At 46.7% G+C, this 20067-nt stretch overlaps 2 protein-coding genes and 1 long non-coding RNA gene across 3 annotated transcripts in view; 2 read left to right on the top strand and 1 right to left on the bottom strand.

Annotated features, from left to right (window-relative positions):
- The window catches only part of LOC143986903 (uncharacterized), a 1023878-nt gene that overhangs the window by 228017 nt on the left and 775794 nt on the right, over nt 1–20067 (top strand). Inside the window, exon 4 of the mRNA XM_077485310.1 lies at nt 5417–5644. Within this exon, the coding sequence (XP_077341436.1) occupies nt 5417–5644 (228 nt within the window). The remainder of the gene's footprint in view (nt 1–5416; nt 5645–20067) is intronic.
- The window catches only part of LOC143989536 (uncharacterized), a 297691-nt gene that overhangs the window by 185941 nt on the left and 91683 nt on the right, over nt 1–20067 (bottom strand). The window lies entirely within an intron of this gene.
- On the top strand, nt 572–5363 carry LOC143989937 (uncharacterized). Its single transcript, XR_013277099.1, has 3 exons — nt 572–725; nt 4774–5113; nt 5230–5363. It is a non-coding gene; the product is annotated as an uncharacterized LOC143989937 (long non-coding RNA).

Raw genomic sequence — 20067 nt, 5'->3', positions numbered from 1 at the left:
ATCTTATGGTGTTTATCAATAAATGAAGTAAAGTGATCCATGTGCAAATTCATATACAACATGAAGTGCTTTGTGCTAAGGATGATGTTATGAATTATGAATGTCTCCACATATTTTAGTGTATTTGTGATGATTTATGTGCACACACAATAGGACAGCGCTGTGACACATAATGCTCTTCTAGGTGATAAAGGGAACACTTACCTTTGTTACAGCAGCAGTCCGGTATAAGTTATTTCTGTAGGTATTTGAGTTGTTACACATAGCGCGGGTTTTATTCTATTTATATTGGTGACATAATTGCCCAAATCTGGGGATCAGGAGCCATTTCCACCCTTTACTCTCAGCTGGGGCTCTTTGTATCCATATAACAGATGTTCTACATGACTAAATCTCCAATCAATTCTAATGCAAAATCAAAGGGGCCAAAATGTCTCCCCCCGAGCAGTAATATATTTCTATCCCGCTTGGTGGGAGTGGAGATGACCCATCTATAAGGATATACAGTACATACACACACAGCACAAGGCCATATTCACACTACCAGACATTTCTCAGGGCTGCAGTTCCTCTGATCTCCACAAGGTGGTGATCTCACGTCTACCCAGACAGGAAGTCTCTATGGAAGACAGGAAGTGATGTCAGATACAGACAGGAAGTTCCGGGTGAGAGGTGAGTCGGGAGGAAGTAGAGAGGAGACGTTGCAGGAAGAAGTAGCAGAGGAGGTAATAAGATCGTATTTTCTATTTACACCCAGTAACCCCCTTTTAGTGAAGGTCAGAAGTATTAGATGTTTGTATTTAGTTTTATAAAATGGACAATCTCTAATCGGGATACAATGTATAACGCAGTCAGTGTATCGGTATAATGTGGAGTGTGAGTTCCGGGGTCCCCACAGGGGGAGGACATGAGGCTCCCTCAGTAAGAAGCACATAAATGATTGTATATTGTGTCAGGATAGAGCCAGACACCTCGGCACCACCTGAATCTGAGGGGAGGTCTCTGGCTGAATTCACAACACAAAGAAGGGGGTGAGTCTGGTGAGAGTCGCCTTCCATGATGGACACAGAGAGGAGCTGATGGCTGCAGACCTCACTGGAAGGTGCTTAGAACTGCTGAGTCTGATGGGTCAGTATGGACTGGGTGCTGCTCTCTGCACCCTGGACATATAGTTCTGTATTGTTTGTGCTGCTGAGCTGTGGTCAGACCCTCCCAACCCCCCTCCAAGGGCCCATGGACTTCACCTTGCCTGCCCTGCTTCAGCTACCAGCCCCTACCCCTGTTGGACTTGATATCTGCCATTTCCTATACTTAACCCATCACACCCCTGATCTCTGCCCTTTTTTGGTCCTGGATCTCTGCCCCTGAGTCGGGCCCATTTCTCTGGCCATCCTACATGGACTACCTGTGTGGTGTTACATTGTTATCTGGTGGAATTTTTCATTGTACTGTGTCTTGCTACCCTATGTGCTAACACTGCTCTGCCCTGTGGACTATCACCCCTTTGCTATCCTGAGGAGCACTCTTCATTTCTGTGCCTTCTGTTTGCCCCATTAAATAACAACCCTTATCTGTCCCATATTATCACCCTGAGGATCGCTCTTCATTGCTGTATCTATTGTGTGTTCTGTGCTCTAATTCTCCTCCTGCCTGTACCCCGAGTCCCCCAATAAACGCCCCATGTGTCGGGTTCCTGGTGATTCGCCTCTGTGTGCTCTCTCTCTCTCTGCACTCTTCATTCCTCACACCCCCGTCATGTCTGTCCTCTTCCTCCATAATCACTGCAATGTCTTTTATCTCCAGCAGATGATGATACACACATATATTATTATTATTATACAGGATTTATATAGCGCCAACAGTTTACGCAGCACTTTACAATATAAAAGGGAGACAATACAGTTATAATACAATAAAATACAAGAGGATTAAGAGGGCCCTGCTCAGAAGAGCTTACAATCTAATAGGGTGGGGCAGGTGGTACAAAAGGTTGTAACTGTGGGGAATGAGCTGATGGAAGTGATAAAAGATCAGTTGGAGACGTGATCGGCTTCCCTGAAGAGATGAGTTTTCAGGGGTCGTCTGAAGGTAGCAAGAGTAGGGGATAGCCGGAGAGGTTGGGGTAGCGAGTTCCAGAGGATGGGAGAGGTGTGTATATATATATATATATATATATATATATATATAATGTGGTGGAAACCTAGATTAACCCCTTCAGGGGGATCAGTTGGTGATTAATATATCTTTCTTCCAAATCTGGCCATACATGGTTCAGTTTTATCGTTCATCCAGCGGGATGAGAGGAAAAAACAGAAGTGATTCCCCCATCCACACATTGGAGGGGGATGGGGGAATCCTCCCCGCTGCACTATTGTATTCTGACAATGGGGGGCACTCCTCCGCTCTCAGAATACACAGATCAGTGATGAAGCTATTGGCTGCAGCCGCTGATGGAGTGACTTTTATCCGGCAGTGACCACACATGGATGGAAATGTGACCGATCCCTGCTGAACCAGCTGAATTTCCATGTCTCTATGGTCACCATAAGTGACTTCCTCCCCTCCCCCTCATCTCCTTCATTATGTAAGTCATGCTGAGATCATCTCCCATTGGCTGAGCAATATTCTCATTTGTCTCTGAGCTCCTTCTTCCATTTTTTCTGATGCTCTTAGGATGTGGGCGGATCCTTGGCATCCTCACTAGCAAAGTAGGACTGTTGGTCCTGCATTGTATGTAATGACATCAGAATACCTGCTACTAGTGATGGACGAACTTCTGACAGGACGTTTCGCGAACGCGGCCGATAGTTCACGAACCGTAACGTTCGCGGCGGGCCCCATTGACTTCAATGGGAGGCGAACTTCGCAAACCTATAAGTCAAATTTGCAGCCACAAAATAATTATTAGCTATGCAAACATAGTCCCACCACATGGCCAATGACATAACACATGTATGAGGTGAATTTGGGATCGGAAACTACAAGCATTCTTTTTTTATATGGGAAATTGTTGTGGCAATTCAGGACTGTGGAGCGCATGAAGGCAATGGAGGAGAGGGAAGGTCAGGGACCAGGGTAGGCAAAGAAGAGGGTGCAGGAGATGATCACCAGCAGCGTCACATACAACAAAGACACCTGCACCGTGATAGAGTCATCTGACAACAACACCGTGATAGAGAGCACTGACATCAGCAGCGTGACATAAAGCACTCACACCAGCACCGTGATATACAGCACTGACAGCAGCACCGTGACAGAGAGCACTGACATCAGCACCGTGATATACAGCACTGACACCTGCACCGTAAGCAGCCCCAGGAGGAAGTCAGCATAGCACAGGGATGGTGTGAGCCCCTCATAATAAGCAGCCCCAGTAGAAATATGACACACCCCTGTACAGCACCCCTGCGGAAGGGCCTGCCTCTTCCTCTGCCTATCATTTTTTAAATGACCCTGTGACAAAACTCTCACTCCCTATACCAATGAAGGACTGCTGCAGTATAGGGCAGCGGTCAGCAGTAGTGCACCTCAACCCTATGTATTGTGGACCGATACCAGTCCTTATAGAATAGCAGACTGTACCTCACTCAACCCTATGTACTGTAGCACCCTAGACCAAGTTATCAGTCCTTATAAGAACTTTTGTGGACCAAGTAGGTTGTGTGTGACTGATTAGCAGACTGTACATCAGTCCCTATACCGATGAAGGACTGCTGCAGTATAGGGCAGCGGTCAGCATTAGTGCACCTCAACCCTATGTATTGTGGACCGATACCAGTCCTTATAGAATAGCAGACTTTACCTCACTCAACCCTATGTACTTTAGCACCCTAGACAGACCAAGTTACCAGTCCTGATAAAGAGCTTTGTGGAACAAGTGAGTTGTGAATGATTAGCAGACTGCAGCAGAAGGGCAGCAGTCAAGTATAATATTCTTTCTATATTTGGAAGAAAGAATATTATACGTGTACAAGCCTATTACCGTACCACTGATACCAGTCCTGAAAAGAACCTTTGTGCAACTAATAGTAACAGCTACTGTTTAAACTGACCCTCACTGCCTGACACACTGCTTCCTGCCTGTCCCTATACAAACTGGCAAAACAGAGGAGACTGGAACAATTACTGGTTACTGGAATAGCACTTTTGTGGACCTGATAGTAACAGCTAATGATGATGATGATGATGACTAATCTGGCTGTCCCTACAACAGAAGCACACAGCGCTCTGTCCCTTTCTCTAAACTGACAAAAGACACTCAGGCTGCTGCAACAATTAGTAGCACAGCAAACCTATATACACCTAACACCTATACCAGTCCTGAAAAGAACTTTTGTGTACCAAATAGCTAGCGATTTATCTCTCCCTGCTCCAAACAGCAACCTTTCCCTATAGTGACAGAAGAAAGAATGTAAAATGGCCGCCGGATCAGTGTATTTATAGGTTAGGGGGAATGTCCAAGTGTCAATGTGCTGTCATGTCTCAATTGGCTGTCCTGTACCCCATGATGGATGTGTCATCAGGTCAAAGTTCTTTTACACAGTAAAAACACGGAAGTCCGCCGGGCAAACGGTGCCAATAGTCCGCCGAACTGGCGGACCGCGAACAGCCGAAATTCGCCGCGAAATGACCGCTTTTATCCTGCATAGTGTGGGGGTCCTGTGTGGGTAAATCATATCTCATTCTGAAGTGGAGCTTTAATATAATGGACCCCTGAATGGTGAGATGAGGAGGATTCTGGGATAACATTTACATTTTACTATTTGTGTTCAGATCTAGAGTTTTCCTCCTGTGAAGTCTGGAGATCATATGACCATCACATTGCCTCCACCTCCCTCCCTGATAGAATAGAGAAATACAAAGAAGATTCTAGAAGTCACCAGAGAGATGATGGAGGAGAGGTGAGGAGGATTCTGGGAATTCTGGGAGATTATCCAGTAACAGACAAGGGATGTGTCTGGATGGTGACTGTATCATTGTGTGTGTCAGGTTCCTATAAGGTGTCAGGATGTCACTGTCTATTTCTCCATGGAGGAGTGGGAGTATTTAGAAGGACACAAGGATCTCTACAAGGACGTCATGATGGCCAATCAGCCGCCCCTCACATCACCGGGTAAGAGGAGACTTTATTGTAAAGGAGAGAGCAGTACGGAGGCTCCACCTAGATCCCCCATCATCTGATAAACACATAGAAACAATGTATTCAGTCAGTGTGTGTGTTTCCTACAGATGGATCCAGTAATGGGAACCCACCAGAGAGATGTCCCCGTCCTCTGTATTCCCGGGATTCCACACAGGAAGGTCACACCATCCCCCACCATCATCAGGTAGATGAGGAACAATCACTGATAGTATCATTAGGATCTGTACATTATCTGTATTGTTACCATTGATGTCATTTTTATTATATATTTAGAGTGGAAACCTGAGAGATTCTAAAGTTGAGGTTAAAGAAGAGATAAAAGAGGAGGATGATGAGGATGGGGTGATGGAGGAGTCAGAGTCTCTAAAAGAACACAAAGATCTGTACCAGGACACCATGGTGGAGTCATCCAGCTACAGAAACCCACCAGAGAGATGTCCCCGTCCTCTGTATTCCCGGGATTCCACACAGGAAGGTCACACCATCCCCCACCATCATCAGGTAGATGAGTGACAATTATTGGTAGTTCTGATTTATACACAGCATGATTGTTACAATGAATGTTTTATTATATATTCAGAGTGGAAACCTCAGGGATGATAATATTGATGTTAAAGAAGAGTATAAAGAGGAGGATGAGGAGTATGGAGTGATGGAGGAGTTTTCAGAAGGACACAAGGATATGATGGAGCCACCAAATACCAGGAACCCACCAGAGAGATGTCCCCGTCCTCTGTATTGCCGGGATTCCACACAGGAAGATCACACCATCACCCACTGCTACCTCAAGGTTGGTGGGACGGAGCTTGTAAAACACAGACTCATGGAGACAATGTGTGGATTTTCTATGTGATGTCACAATAATAAATCTTCTATCTTACAGATGATATTTTCTCTCATTCTCTTGGTTTAGAGTGGAGATCCAATGGATATAGAATTTGAGGTGAAATCAGAAGAAGAAGAGAGGTATGTGAGGGATGATCAGCAGTCTATGGAGGAGGATGGAATAACGGGGACATTTATAGAGGAGGACACTCCTACAGAGATCAGCACAGGTGGGTCATTAACACTAAATACATTCCTCCACCCATACTGCTCACTGATTGGTCCAGAGTAGGGATGAGCCGAACACCCCCCGGTTCGGTTTGCACCAGAACTTTCGAACGGACCCCACGTTCGTTACGAACGTTAGAACCCCATTGAAGTCTATGGGACTCGAACGTTCGAAATGGAAAATGCTAATTTTAAAGGCTAATATGCAAGATATTGTCCTAAAAAGGGTTTGGGGACCTGCCTCCTACCTCAGGGGACATGGGTCAATGCAAAAAAAAGTTTTAAAAACGGCCGTTTTGGTGGGAGCACTGATTTTAATGACGATTAAAGTGATAAAAAAAAGTGAAATATTCCTTTATATATCATGTCTGGGGGGTGTCTGTAGTATGCCTGTGAAGTGCCACGTGTTTCCCGTGTTTAGAACAGTCCCTGCACAAAATGACATTAAACGGAAATAACACCATTTAAAACTGCTTGCGGTTTTAATGTTATATCTGGTTCCTGCAATATGGTTGAAAATCATTGAGAAAAATGGCATGGGTAGCCCTCCCTGCCCATTACCAGCCTATTTGGGTCTTGTACGCATATTAAGGGGAACCCCGTACCCATATTAAAAAAAAGGAAATGCGTGTGGCCTCCAGGCCCTATATACTCAGAACAGCAGTATACAGGCGGTTCAAACAAGACAGGGACTGTGTAGGTTTGTTGTGTTAAGTTGAATCTGTTTGTAATTTTCAACCGGTACATTTTTAAAGTGTAGCTCCAGTCAAAAAAACTATTTTTAAGCTTTTTGGAAAACATAGGGAAGGGTTATCACCCCTGTATAATTTGTTTTGTCGTCCATCTTTTTTCATCTCACTTGCTGTTGTCTCCTTCCGTTTGCAAGTAGGAGATGTTTGTAAATTGGATGTTTGAAAGTAGGGGCCTGCCCTATATGCTCTGCAGAAATGGTGGAACAAGGTGTTGGTTTTGCCACAACATTGTAAGCCCTCAAAGTGACTCTTGGTGGGCGCTGGAGTGCCCTGCTGTGAACGATTATATCAAGAATTGTAATTACATGCCATTGTTGAACAGTGGTAGAAAAATTGACCTTTGGTGGTTGTGGTGCTGGTGCCACAACACTATAAGTCCTCACAGTTACTCTGGGTGGGCACAGGAACGGGCCCTCCTGTGAAATATTATATCAAGAATTTTAATTACATGTCCCTGTTAAACAGGGGCAGAAAAATTGGGCCTTAGGCACTGGTGCTGGTGCCACGACACTGCAACCTCTCCCATATACTCTAATTTTAGTGCAGGAATTAGCCCTGCTGCAAAGCATTGCAATAAAAATTTGTAATTAAACGCCCCTGTTAAACAGGGGCAGAAAAATTGGGCCTTAGGCGCTGGTGCTGGTGCCACCACACTGCAACCTTTCCTATATACGCTTGTTTGATTGCAGGAATTAGCCCTGCTGCAAAGCATTGCATCAAAAATTGTAATTAAACACCCCTGTTAAACAGGGGCAGAAAAATTGGGCTGATGGCATCACCCAGAACCAAAAATGTTCTTCCAACATATCAGCGGAGGAGGAAGAGGATAGACAATCAACATAACAGGACAGTCACTCAGCATCAGCATAGGCAGTCTTGAAGGGATGTGGTATTTCAAAAAAAATTATTCGGTTACATCAGCTTCAGGTGCTTGGTAGCTGTGGGTGATCCAAGACTGATTCATCTTGATGAAGGTCAGTCGATCAACTGATTCGGTGGACAGGCGCACCCTGTGATCGGTAACAAAGCCACCAGCAGCACTGAAGGTGCGTTCCGAAAGAACGCTGGATGCAGGACAGGCCAGTAGCTCAATTGCATACTGTGCAAGCTCTGGCCAGTGATCCATCCTCAAGACCCAGTAAGCCAGAGGATTTTCAGTGGGAAAGGTGTCCAAGTCTGACCTTGCCCCTAGGTATTCCTGCACCATGTAAATCAGACGCTGGCGATGGGTGCTGGAACCAATCATACCTTGGGGCTGCGGACTAAAAAATTGTCTGAAAGCATCAGTCAGACGGCCACCTTCTCCACCGCTCCTTCTGACCGATGCCTCAGCAACACTTTGTCCAGGACCAGGAGTTTGTAACCTCCCAGTCTCTGGGAACGCGTTGCACAGACCTTTCTGCAAGGCCTCCCGGAGATGTCTCATCCTCTGCGATGGCAAGATAAGGTCGGCAACCTTACCCTTGTACCGTGGATCAAGGAGAGTGGCCAGCCAGTAATGGTCCCTCTCCTTGATCCGAAGAATACGAGGATCCTTCCGCAGGCTTTGCAGGATCAGGGAGGCCATGCAGCGTAGGTTAGCTGAGGCATTCGGTCCGGAGTCCTCTGGGTCACTAAGGACAACATGATCCGCAGCTACCTCCTCCCAGCCACGTACAAGTCCACGTGTTTCTTGGGACTGTAAATCATCCCTATAAGACTGCTGCTGCTGATGCTGAGTGTCAGCCTCTACCTCCATGCTGACACAATCATCCTCCTCCTCCTCTTCCTCCTCCTCATCCTCTTCCTGTGTGATGGGTGGCACAGCAGGAACACTGTCTGGATAAAGGGGGCCTTGAGAGGCAAGGAAGTCCTCCTCTTCCTGCCTCTGTTCTGCCTCAAGTGCCCTGTCCATTTTTCCACGCAGTGTATGCTCCAAGAGGTGGACAAGAGGTACAGTGTCACTGATGCATGCACTGTCACTGCTCACCATCCTTGTGGCCTCCTCAAACGGTGACAGGACAGTGCATGCATCCCTGATCATGCCCCACTGGCGTGGTGAGAAAAAACCAAGCTCCCCTGACCCTGTCCTGGTGCCGTAGTCGCACAGGTACTCATTGATGGCCCTCTGCTGCGTGTGCAGCCGCTGCAGCATTGCCAATGTTGAGTTCCATCTGGTGGGCATGTCACATATAAGGCGGTTCTTGGGCAGGTTCAACTCCTTTTGGAGCTCAGCCAGCCGAGCACAGGCATTAAATGATCGGCGGAAATGCACACAGACTTTCCTGGCCTGCTTCAGGACATCATGTAAGCCGGGGTACCTGCCCAAGAACCGCTGCACCACCAGGTTAAGGACGTGAGCTACACAGGGCACATGGGTCAGTTGTCCCTGTCGGAGGGCGGAGAGGAGGTTGGTGCCATTGTCGCAAACCACCATTCCTGGCTTAAGCTGGCGTGGCGTCAATCACCTCTCGGCCTGCCCCTGCAGAGCTGACAAAACATCCGCCCCAGTGTGGCTCCTGTCCCCCAAACAAACCAGCGCAAGCACGGCATGGCATCGTTTTGCCTGCGTACTTGCGTAGCCCCTGGAACGCCTACGAAGCACCGCTGGTTCTGAGGACAGAGCACTGGAAGAGGCCATGGTGGAAGAAGAAGAGGAGGGGGTGGAGGAGAGAGGTGTGTCACAACCAGTAGTAGCATTTTGTAGGCATGGTGGCGGAACAACCTCCAACACTACTGCACCTTGTCCTGCATCCTTCCCAGCAGCCAGAAGAGTGACCCAATGGGCCGTGAAAGACAGGTAACATCCCTGTCCATGCCTGCTGGACCATGAGTCAGCGGTAATATGCACCTTACCGCTGACCGCCCTGTCCAGCGAGGCAAGGACATTGCCTTCCACATACCGGTAGAGAGCCGGAATCGCCTTCCGTGAGAAAAAGTGGCGTTTGGGGACCTGCCACTGAGGAACCGCACATTGTACAAACTCACGGAAGGGGGCCGAGTCTACCAACTGAAAAGGCAGCAGTTGAAGTGCTAGCAATTTAGCCAAGCTAGCATTCAACCGCTGGGCATGTGGATGGCTGGGAGTAAACTTCTTCCGCCGGTCCAGCAGCTGGGGCAGGGACATTTGCCTGCTATAATCGGATGTGAATGTACCACTAGCAGAGTTCCCGGAAGCACTTGGCTGTGACACACCTAATTCTACACCTTCATTCCTCTCAGAGCAGGTTTCAGAGAGGACTGAAGGTCTAGTGGGGTTGGAGATGCCAGCTGATGAGGAGCAAGGAGAGGTCCGCTTTGTTCTTTGGTGTGGGTCTTTGAGGTACGCTTGCCAACGAGCTGCATGGCAGGTCAACATATGTCTGGTCAAGCATGTGGTGCCCAAGCGGCTGATGTTTTGGCCACGTGAGATACGCTTGAGACATATGTTGCAAATAGCAGCGGTGCGATCTGATGCACTCGTCTCAAAAAAGGCCCACACCAAAGAACTTTTAGAATAACGCGCAGAGGCAGCGCCCTGCACAAGCGGAGCTCTGCGGTGTGATTCAGTCGGTGTGCTGCCCCTAAGCTGGCCCCCGGAGGGCATCCTGCCTCGTTGGACATGTGCCTCCTCCTCCTCCCTCCTTCCAGGCACCCACGTGGAGTCAGTGCCCTCATCATCCCCTCCCTCTTCATCGCTGTAGCAAACCTGGCAGTATGCTGCAGCTTGTGGAACATGACTGCCATATTGCTGTCCTTCTTGAGCATCCCCTCTCTCTGCGCTCACGCTACTGCCTTGCTCTAGCTGAGTGTCATCATCAGAGCCCACCAAACACTGGGCATCCTCCTGGAGCATGTACCCAACACTGTGCTCAAAGAGTTCAGGAGACTCCTCAGGAGGACGTGGTGGGTCTAGGGAAGGAGTCACTGATGATGACATTGAGAGGAGGGAAGACGATGCGTTGGCAGCTGCTTTGCTAGTACCCTGAGACTGGGTGAGAGAGGATGAGGAGGATGAAGAGGGCTTGGTCATCCACTCTACCAAGTCGTTGGCATGTTGCGGTTCAACATTTCCAGCTGCCGAAAAGAAGGACAAGCATGTCCCATGGCCACTTGCTGATGACAATGCACCGCGTCCACGACCAGCACTGTTGTCTCTAGACACAGAGCCTGCTTGCCCTCTTTTATCGGCTCGCGCCTGTCTGCCTCTCCTTGCTGGCCTTCCAGACATGGTAATGGCCTGAAGGGAGTTGGGTAAAACAGCAGTTGGGTAGTTTATATTCTGCTGGAGGCACACAACACCCACTAACTCCTGCAGATGCCTTTTTTATAGAACAGCAGAGATAAAGGGGTATATACAGATGTATACTGTGCTGTGCTGGAGGCACACACAACTTCCAATAACTCCAGCAGATGGCAATTGGGCTCAAATAGAGAACAGCTACGTAGGTGGATTATAGCGGTATGTACTGGGTACAGAGCACGCAGACAGCACGCACTATCTCCTAACACTACTGACTGCAAGCTCTATTATTAAAGATAGATCACTAGCTATATAGGTGAGGTGAATATAGTGGTGTATACTGCGGTCAGGGCACAGACAACAACCACTACACAACAGCAAGATAGGAAATCAGCCAAAAACGATCGGTGTGTACTGTGTTGAAGGTACACAGAACACCCACTGCTTCAGATGCCAACACACTACACGAGGCCGCCTCAAAGGCGGCCTTATATAGTGTGGGGCATGCACTACACAGCCTGCGCTATGATTGGCCACAGGCAGGATGCCTGTGGCCAATCATGGCTCTCCTCGCTGCTGGCGCTGCGATTGGCCAAGCATGCGGGGTCACAGTGCATGCTTGGCCAATCATGAGCCAGCAATGCACTGCGCCATCGCAGTGCATTGTGGGCCGTGCGCGTCACACGAATTTTGACGCGAACGGACCAAGAGTTCGGATTTCGCCGAACGGACGAACAGCCAATGTTCGAGTCGAACGTACGTTCGACTCGAACACGAAGCTCATCCCTAGTCCAGAGTAGGGCGGGTGCTGGGTGATAATCTTCCTTCTCTGTGCTGAAGACACAATTTATAGATCTAGACTGGATTTATGGAAATTCTGGGGTTCAGCTGGCAGCAAAATGTTGATTTTCACCATAAATGTTGCTCTACCTTGGCAACTGGGGCATGTGCTTTGGGTCTTCTGCCCCATGCCTAGCATGACAGAACAATTCACCCAGGATTACTTGTTCTATTGTTTGATGATCACACACACAGGTTGGACTTGTGTCTTTTTTTGACCTCACCTACTATGTAACTATAATTGTGCTGGGTGGAGGGATATGTCTGTATAGTCTCAGACCCAAGTCACTGAGTGCAGTCTCAGGAGATGGGAGGCAGCGGTGTGGGACCTCTGCAACTTGTCTCATGTAATCATTTCATCTTCCACTGATTACTGAATACCAATATTATGAGTCCTGACCCTTACACTGTATACTTTATATTCTACATTACATACTCCTGACCCCTGCACTATATACTCTATGTTGTACATTACATCATTCTGATACTATATAGTCCTATCTGTTGTATCTTATACAATATGTTGTACATTACATAGTCCTGACTTATGCTCTCTCCCCTCCCCCCACTGCTATATATACACATAATATGTATTCTCTTTTGTTACACCCATTTCCTACTAGCTGGACATTTTATATCTGATGATTTGATTGGAGCACAGACTTTTACATGTTGATAATAATGTGATAAAATTATCAAACTTTGGAACTTTAAACAGAAAGTGATAATGAGGGAGGAGTCAATAACCCAATGGTGGTGGTCTTCTGGAGATCAGAGGACCCATTTACTAGTTACCTTGAGGATACCTCAAGGTAACGATCCTCAGAGACAAAGCTACCTGATGTGGGCGGAGTCGGACAAAGCTACCTGATGTGGGCGGAGTCCTGGTTTAGGGGAACCAATCAGCTCAAAAAATCTTTTTTTCTCTTTTGTTCACTGAGTGACACAGCTCCATTAATCTTGACCATAGAGTTGTTACACCACCTTCAGGAGAGGACTGCAGAACATGGTATACATTTGAAAAAACAGAACTTTACAGTTCCGCCCAGGGGGCGGTCCCTCCAGTGACATCCCCTCAGCCTGCTACCTGCAGCTCAGTTTTTTCTGCATAGTGAAGGACATGGACCTAGGAACCCTGCGGGACCATCGGTCCTGTGTATTTTTTTGCTGAAGTTTGCCTTTTGTGCAAGATTTTTGGATCCTGTGATCTGCTATCAACAGCCGGCTGGGTGACAGGCTGGATAATCTAGATCCTTGTAGTCTCCCCAGCCTGGCCATTGAGCGTGTGCAGGCCCTAGCTATGCTCTTGGTCAGCCACAATATGCCCCTCAGGCTCCAGGGGTGACCGCTGAGTGCAACGCTCCGAAGTACACATATGACCGAACTACCGATGTCTTTGTCACAGTGTGCCATGGCACCCCCTGCCCCCGTCCTCCGGGGAGAGCTCTGACGCAGACTCGGGCCCTGCTGAGGCTGGTGGGCCCTGCTCTGTTGCTTCAGATGACGCTGACCAGGACCGATCTGACAGTGAGGATGAGTCCCCGTCCGGATCTGTGCAAGAAAGCACTAGTTGGAGCATTTATCACAGCTGTGTATGATACCCTGAAAATTCAGTATACAGCAGGTCCCCTTTGGGTCCCGTAAGCCAGCCCGTACACCTAAGGTGTTTCCGTATCTGACTTATTTCGATAAGTTAATATACAAGGAATGGGAAAGCTCACAACGGACCTTGTCAGTCCCAAAAAGAATGGCGGTGTGTTACCCCTTTGAGGAGAGCCTTCTTAAAAAATGGTCTGCTCCTCCGGTCGTGGACCCCCCCAGTATCCAGGTTAAATAAGTAACCACGATCCAGGTAGAGGGGACTCCTGCATTTAAGGAACCTACCGACAGGAAGGCTGTGGCAGTGGCCTGTTTCTTGTTTACGGTTGTGGGGTCCGCAAGTTACCAGTACTGGCCACAGCACTTGTGTCACAGACACTTACTGAATGGGCAAAACCTTTGCACCGCAAATTGGAGAAGCAGCAGGCTACTCCCGTCTGCGTGGAACTAGCAGACCAGTTAGTGCACCTCCTTGAGTACGTTTGTGACACGGCCCTGGATACGCTTCCCCTGCTATCCAGGGCTTCAGTGTCACTAGTGGTGCTGAAGCGCCTGATTTGGCTAAAATGCTGGTCTGTGGACCATGCATCTAAAAAAGCCCTGACAGATCTTCCCTTCCTTGGTGAGCTGCTCTTTGGAGCCTCATTGGATGACATAAGAATGTCACAGGTGGGAAGAGTACCTTGCTCCCACAGGTCAGGAAGACTAAGGAGCCACGCCGCAGGCAAGGGCCCTCATTTTACGCCCAAAAGAGGCTTTTTCATCCGTCCGGGACTTCGACTAAACGCTTCCAGTCTGACAGGACGAACTCTGAGGGACAAAAGCGTCCCTGGAACTGCAAGCCTGTGAGCAAAAGTGCTGCCGTATGAAGGGTTGCCCCGCCTGTCTCACGGGTGGGGGGTCGCCTTCGGGAGTTTGCAGCCCAGTGGGCTTCTCGGCTGTCCGACCAATGGGTCTGTGAACTGCTTTCCTCTGGCCACCAAACAGATTCTTCCCCTCCATCATACCCTTACTCCCGGCTCGCCAGGAGGCCCTAATGGGGCGGTAAGGGGCCTGCTAAGCCGCGGGGTGATAGTGCCTGTTTTCGGAGTCGGAAAGGCTCCAAGGGTTCTACTCCAATCTGTTTGTAGTCCCCAAAAAGGAAGGAGTACGTCCAATCTTGGACCTGAAAGCCCTCAATTACTTTGTGAAAGTACAGAGGTTCAGAATGGAATCAGTTCGCTCAGTAGTCACTGCACTCCATCAAGGGGACTCACTGGCATCTTTGGACATCCAGAATGCGTACCTGCACATACCCATATGCCTCTGGCATCAGAGGGTTCTGCAATTTGCATTTGGGTAACCCCACTACCAGTTTGTGGCTCTCCCTTTTGGCTTGGCTTCAGCACCCCGAGTCTTTACCAAGGTATTGGCTCCAAATTTGGCGTTGTTGGGACAACGTGGGATCGCAGTCGTGGGTTACCTAGACGATCTCCTTCTGAGAGCAGCTTCCACCTTAGAATTAAAGGAGGATGTGGCGATCACCATGCAAACCCTGCCGGAATTTGGGTGGCTGTTGAACGTAAAAAAGTCGGTGCTCATTCCGACACAGCGCTTAGAGTGCCTAGGCTTACCATAGGACTCCATGGAAGCGAGGGTTTCTCCCTTCAGACAAGCTGCAGACTCTCAGAGCCGCGGAAAAACTATTTATAAACCGCAGGTGGTCGTCGCTGAGCTTCTGCATGTGAGTTCTAGGCCTCATGGTGGCCTCCCTCAAGGCCGTACCGTATGCCCAGTTTCACACCAGTCTTGCAGAAGGAGATATTGACAAAATGGGACAAATCTCCATTATCCCTGGATCAGCAGATTTGGGTGAGCCAGTCAGTCAGGGACTCCCTGCTCTGGTGGCTGAGATCCCCGGCACTTCGGTCTGGGAAGTCCTACCTCTACAGTGGACTGTGATCACAACAGACGCCAGTCTGACTGGCTGGGGTGGAGTACTTGGGAGTACAGTTGACCCAGGGCCTCTGGTCGGGGGAGGAATCCAAGTTGCCAATCAATGTGCTCGAACTCCGAGCGATCAGGCTATGCTTTTTCACATGGTCAATGAATACGAGTGCGTCCAATCAGGATCCAGTCAGACAACACAGGTGGTGGCATATATCAACCATCAAGGAGTAACAAGAAGCTTGGCTGCAGCACGGGAGGTCGCTCACATCCTTCAGTGGGCAGAGCAACATGTATCGGCCTTGTCGGCCATTTACATCCTGGGAGTAGATAACTGGCAGGTGGACTACTTAAGTCACCAGATGCTGGACCCAGGAAAATGGATGTTGCATCCAGAGGTGTTCAGGCTACTGTGCCTGCAGTTGGGCACACCAGACGTGGATCTTCTGGCCTCCCATCTCAATTGGAAGGTGCCAAGATTCGTATCCAGGACAAGAGATCCTTGGGCAGACGCGTCAGACGCGCTGGTGGCTCCATAGGGTCAGTACCGACTGATCTACGCAGAGTGGAAGCCGAGGGGATTCCAGTAATACTGATTGTCCCAGATTGGCTTTGGCGTCCCTGGCATGCCGACCTAGGACAACTGGTTGCGGACGCTCCCTGGTGACTGCCTTTGCGAGAGGACCTTCTGTGTCAAGGTCCAAGTCTCCATCCTGCTTTAACATCACTGGTTTTAACAGCATGGCTGTTGAGAGCCAGGGGCTAAGGAACCGGGGCCTGATGGACTCGGTGATTTCAACTATATTGAGAGCATGGAAATTTCTTCTCTGAAGATATACCATCTTACCTGGAAGGCCTACATCTCCATGTGTGAGGAGATGGGGTGGCGTCCATGCACCTATTCCATTTCCAGGATCCTGATATTTCTACAGTGAGGAGTAGACAAGAAAGCACCATTGAGGGACAAATATCAGCCTTGGCTGTTATTTTCCAATGACCCCGGGCGCCTTACCCTCTAGTGAGCAATTTTATTCAAGGGCTCCGGCATTTAGTCCCTCCGGTGCCTCCACCTTTACCCCCGTGGGATCTGAACCTGGTGCTATCGGCGCTTCAGAAACTGCGGTTGAGAACATCAGGGAAATCACCTTGTTGAATCTTTCTCAGAAAGTGGTCTTCCTAATGGCTATTACATTGGTCAGGAGGGTTTCGGAACTGGCGGCCTTCTCTTGCATGTCGTCCTATCTGGTTATCCATAAGGATAAGGTGGTGTTGCGTCCGCAACCTTCTTTTCTGCCGAAGGTGGTTTCGGCATTCCACATCAATGAAGACATTGTGTTACAATCTTGGTGTCCTGAAGAGGTGGCCCTTTATTCCCTGGACGTGGTCAGGGCTCTAAGGGTGTATTTGTCTGCCACGACTCCCTTTCAGAAGTCAGACTCTGTTCATTTTGGTAGCTGGTCTGAAGAAAGGTATGGCGGTCTCATCGGCCACCATTTCTAGGTGGATCAGAGAGATTGTGGTACAGGCCTATGCCTTGAGGGGGCAGGTGCCCCCCTTTCCTGTCACGGGCCATTCCACCAGGGCTATTGGAACCTCTTGGGCTTTCCGACATAAAGCGTCAGTTGCTCAAGTGTGTAAGGCGGCGACTTGGTCATCCGTTCACACTTTTACCAAACTCTACAAAGTGGATGTAAGTGCATCGTCTGATGCCTGCTTTGGCCGCAAGTTTTTCAGAAGGCCGTGTAATGCTGCAATTCTGCACTCCTTTTTTCTGTGTGGTGGAAAACTAACCCTGCACATCACCCGGAACACACCATCCCCACTGTGAAACATGGTGGTGGCAACATCATTTTGTGGGGTTACTTTTCTTCAGCATGAATAGGGAAGCTGGACAGAGTTGATGGGAAGATGAATGGAGCCAAATACAGGACAATCTTAGAAGAAAACCTGAATGATTAATGTGGGCTACTGGCGCTACCTCAAATATATATATTCAAAATATTAGGATTATTAAAATCACCATTATTGGCCCTCAGGCCTAAAATATATCCAGATTATATTTGATACACCTTATACCAACTAGTGTAGGTTAAACTAAAACAATTCCTCAATATTTTATCCAACGAAAATGAGTGATATATAAACCCCAATAAAGGGGTGTGTATCAGGGAGGAAAACCAAATTTCCCCTAATATTACAACATGGAATGATTAATCTATGTGTACTAATTATCTACGTTTACCAATTATATGTGAAAAATATACAAATTAGTGTAGAATAGATTCCAAAGTTTGTGATGTTCTAGAAAAAAATCCCCATACATGGGAAGTGTAATAGCTTAAAGACCCAATTAATTGAAATTAGACTAAAAAAACTAAACAAAAGTACCATAAACCAAATACAAAAAATCCAGAAAACAAATACCAAAAAACTGTGAAAAACCTAGACCAGTTTTAAACAACAAAAATAAAAATAAGAATAGCAGAAATAGTCCACAATAATTCTTCTATCAGATATCCACAAATGTGCAAATTTTCTGCTTCAGGAGACAAGAAGGTGACTTTCGTGATCATGAATGCTTATTGGTGACTTCCGTGCTCATTCCCCCTCATGGGTCCCCACTCACCAGATCCACGCACCTCCTAAGGGGTTATGGGCATGTAGGCTGTATTCCACTTTATTGTTGAGGATTCCACCACTCGGCTTTATCTTCCAAAATCCTCCACAGGGTTTTATTCGTTATAAGGGAAGAAATCAATCTTGTATCCAGTGGTGGTTCCTCAAAGAGAAAAAAACCCACTCATGGTGTAGTATGTCGGGTATCCAGAAAAAACTTTTTTGTTGGGGGAAGGGGAGCAGGCTATTGCCACACTATATTAAACTCTTTTCAGAGCTATATTGAAAACAGTGGGAGACCTATAGCCACTATTTAAGGATATATGTTTTATTGCAAAAATAATATAAAAATCTTTTAAACAGAAAAAAAAAAATTTCCCAAAAAATATAAAAAATATAAAAAACAACAATACAAAGTACATCTCATAAATCCATCATATAAAGCCTATTTGCAAAGCCGTTTCACTCCTTATAAAGTGGGGAGCTGGACTAGCAAATCTTCCAGAGTGCCACTCTCTATAAGTGTTCCATCCCCAGGGAAAACGCTTACCAGGATGTTTAGGCTATTATGGAATGAGTTTAAAATAATACATTTAAAAAATATTAATTGTATTTTATAAATTTATTGTGGACTATTTCCGCTATTCTTATTTTTATTTTTATTTTTGTTGTTTAAAACTGGTCTAGGTTTTTCACAGTTTTTTGGTATTTGTTTTCTGGATTTTTTGTATTTGGTTTATGGTACTTTTGTTTAGTTTTTTTAGTCTAATTTCAATTAATTGGGTCTTTAAGCTATTACACTTCCCATGTATGGGGATTTTTTTCTAGAACATTACAAACTTTGGAATCTATTCTACACTAATTTGTATATTTTTCACATATAATTGGTAAACGTAGATAATTGGTACACATAGATTAATCATTCCATGTTGTAATATTAAGGGAAATTTGGTTTTCCTCCCTGATACACACCCCTTTATTGGGGTTTATATATCACTCATTTTCGTTGGATAAAATATTGAGGAATTGTTTTAGTTTAACCTACACTAGTTGGTATAAGGTGTATTAAATATAATCTGGATATATTTTAGGCCTGAGGGCCAATAATGGTGATTCTAATAATCCTAATATTTTGAATATATATATTTGAGGTAGCGCCAGTAGCCCACATTAATCATTCACCTTATAACACGAGCTGTTGAACATAGCCCGTGTATTTTAGGGAGGCAGCAACCTCTTGATAAGGACAAAAATAAAAATTAATAAATAGACAAATTTTTTTGGTAGCGCGCTAGCACGTATTTATCTTCCAATCTATTGTACTTTATTCCATAAGCGCGGCTCCTTCCTGTATAATTGCTTAAGTTTAAAGTGGGCCCTTCGTTGGAGGGACACACTTTTTTAAGCTGCAGTTATGGATATATTTGGATACATGAATAGTAGGAAGATAGATGTGAAGGGGATTTTCAATCAAGAAGTAGTGACCAATTCCCAGGACCTACAAAGCTTGATGAAACAATTAAAACATAGTATGGAGAAACAGCTGAGAGTATGGTGGGATATAGCCACCATGGAGATGTATATTTAATGCTAAAATGACCCCTAGGAGCCTTAGGTGGGACATTAATCCTAATGATAGCATTGAGGACCCGGAATTAATGGAGGATTGGTATTTATTCTTTAATAAAAGTGAGAATGAATTGTTGCATAAAATAATTAGGAGAAGGGAATTTAAATTGAAGGCAGTTGAAAGTACCATAGCAGACATTAAGAATCAACTTATACCCTTTATTGAACACAAAGACTACAAAGAGAAAGAGCAAGAACTACAAGAAGCCATCAAAAAGTATGATGCAGACCTTCAAATAAAAAAACTGAAAAAACTTAAGAGGGATGTTACTGACTATAAGGAAATGAGAGTGTATAAATGGCAGACA

This window comes from Lithobates pipiens, unplaced genomic scaffold (assembly GCF_037356315.1).
Source record: "Lithobates pipiens isolate NorthernLeopardFrog02 unplaced genomic scaffold, aLitPip1_a1.2 Scaffold_18, whole genome shotgun sequence".
NCBI lineage: Eukaryota > Metazoa > Chordata > Amphibia > Anura > Ranidae > Lithobates > Lithobates pipiens.
The sequence above is the reverse complement of the archived record's forward strand: the minus strand, read 5'-3'. Positions and strand labels throughout refer to the sequence as shown.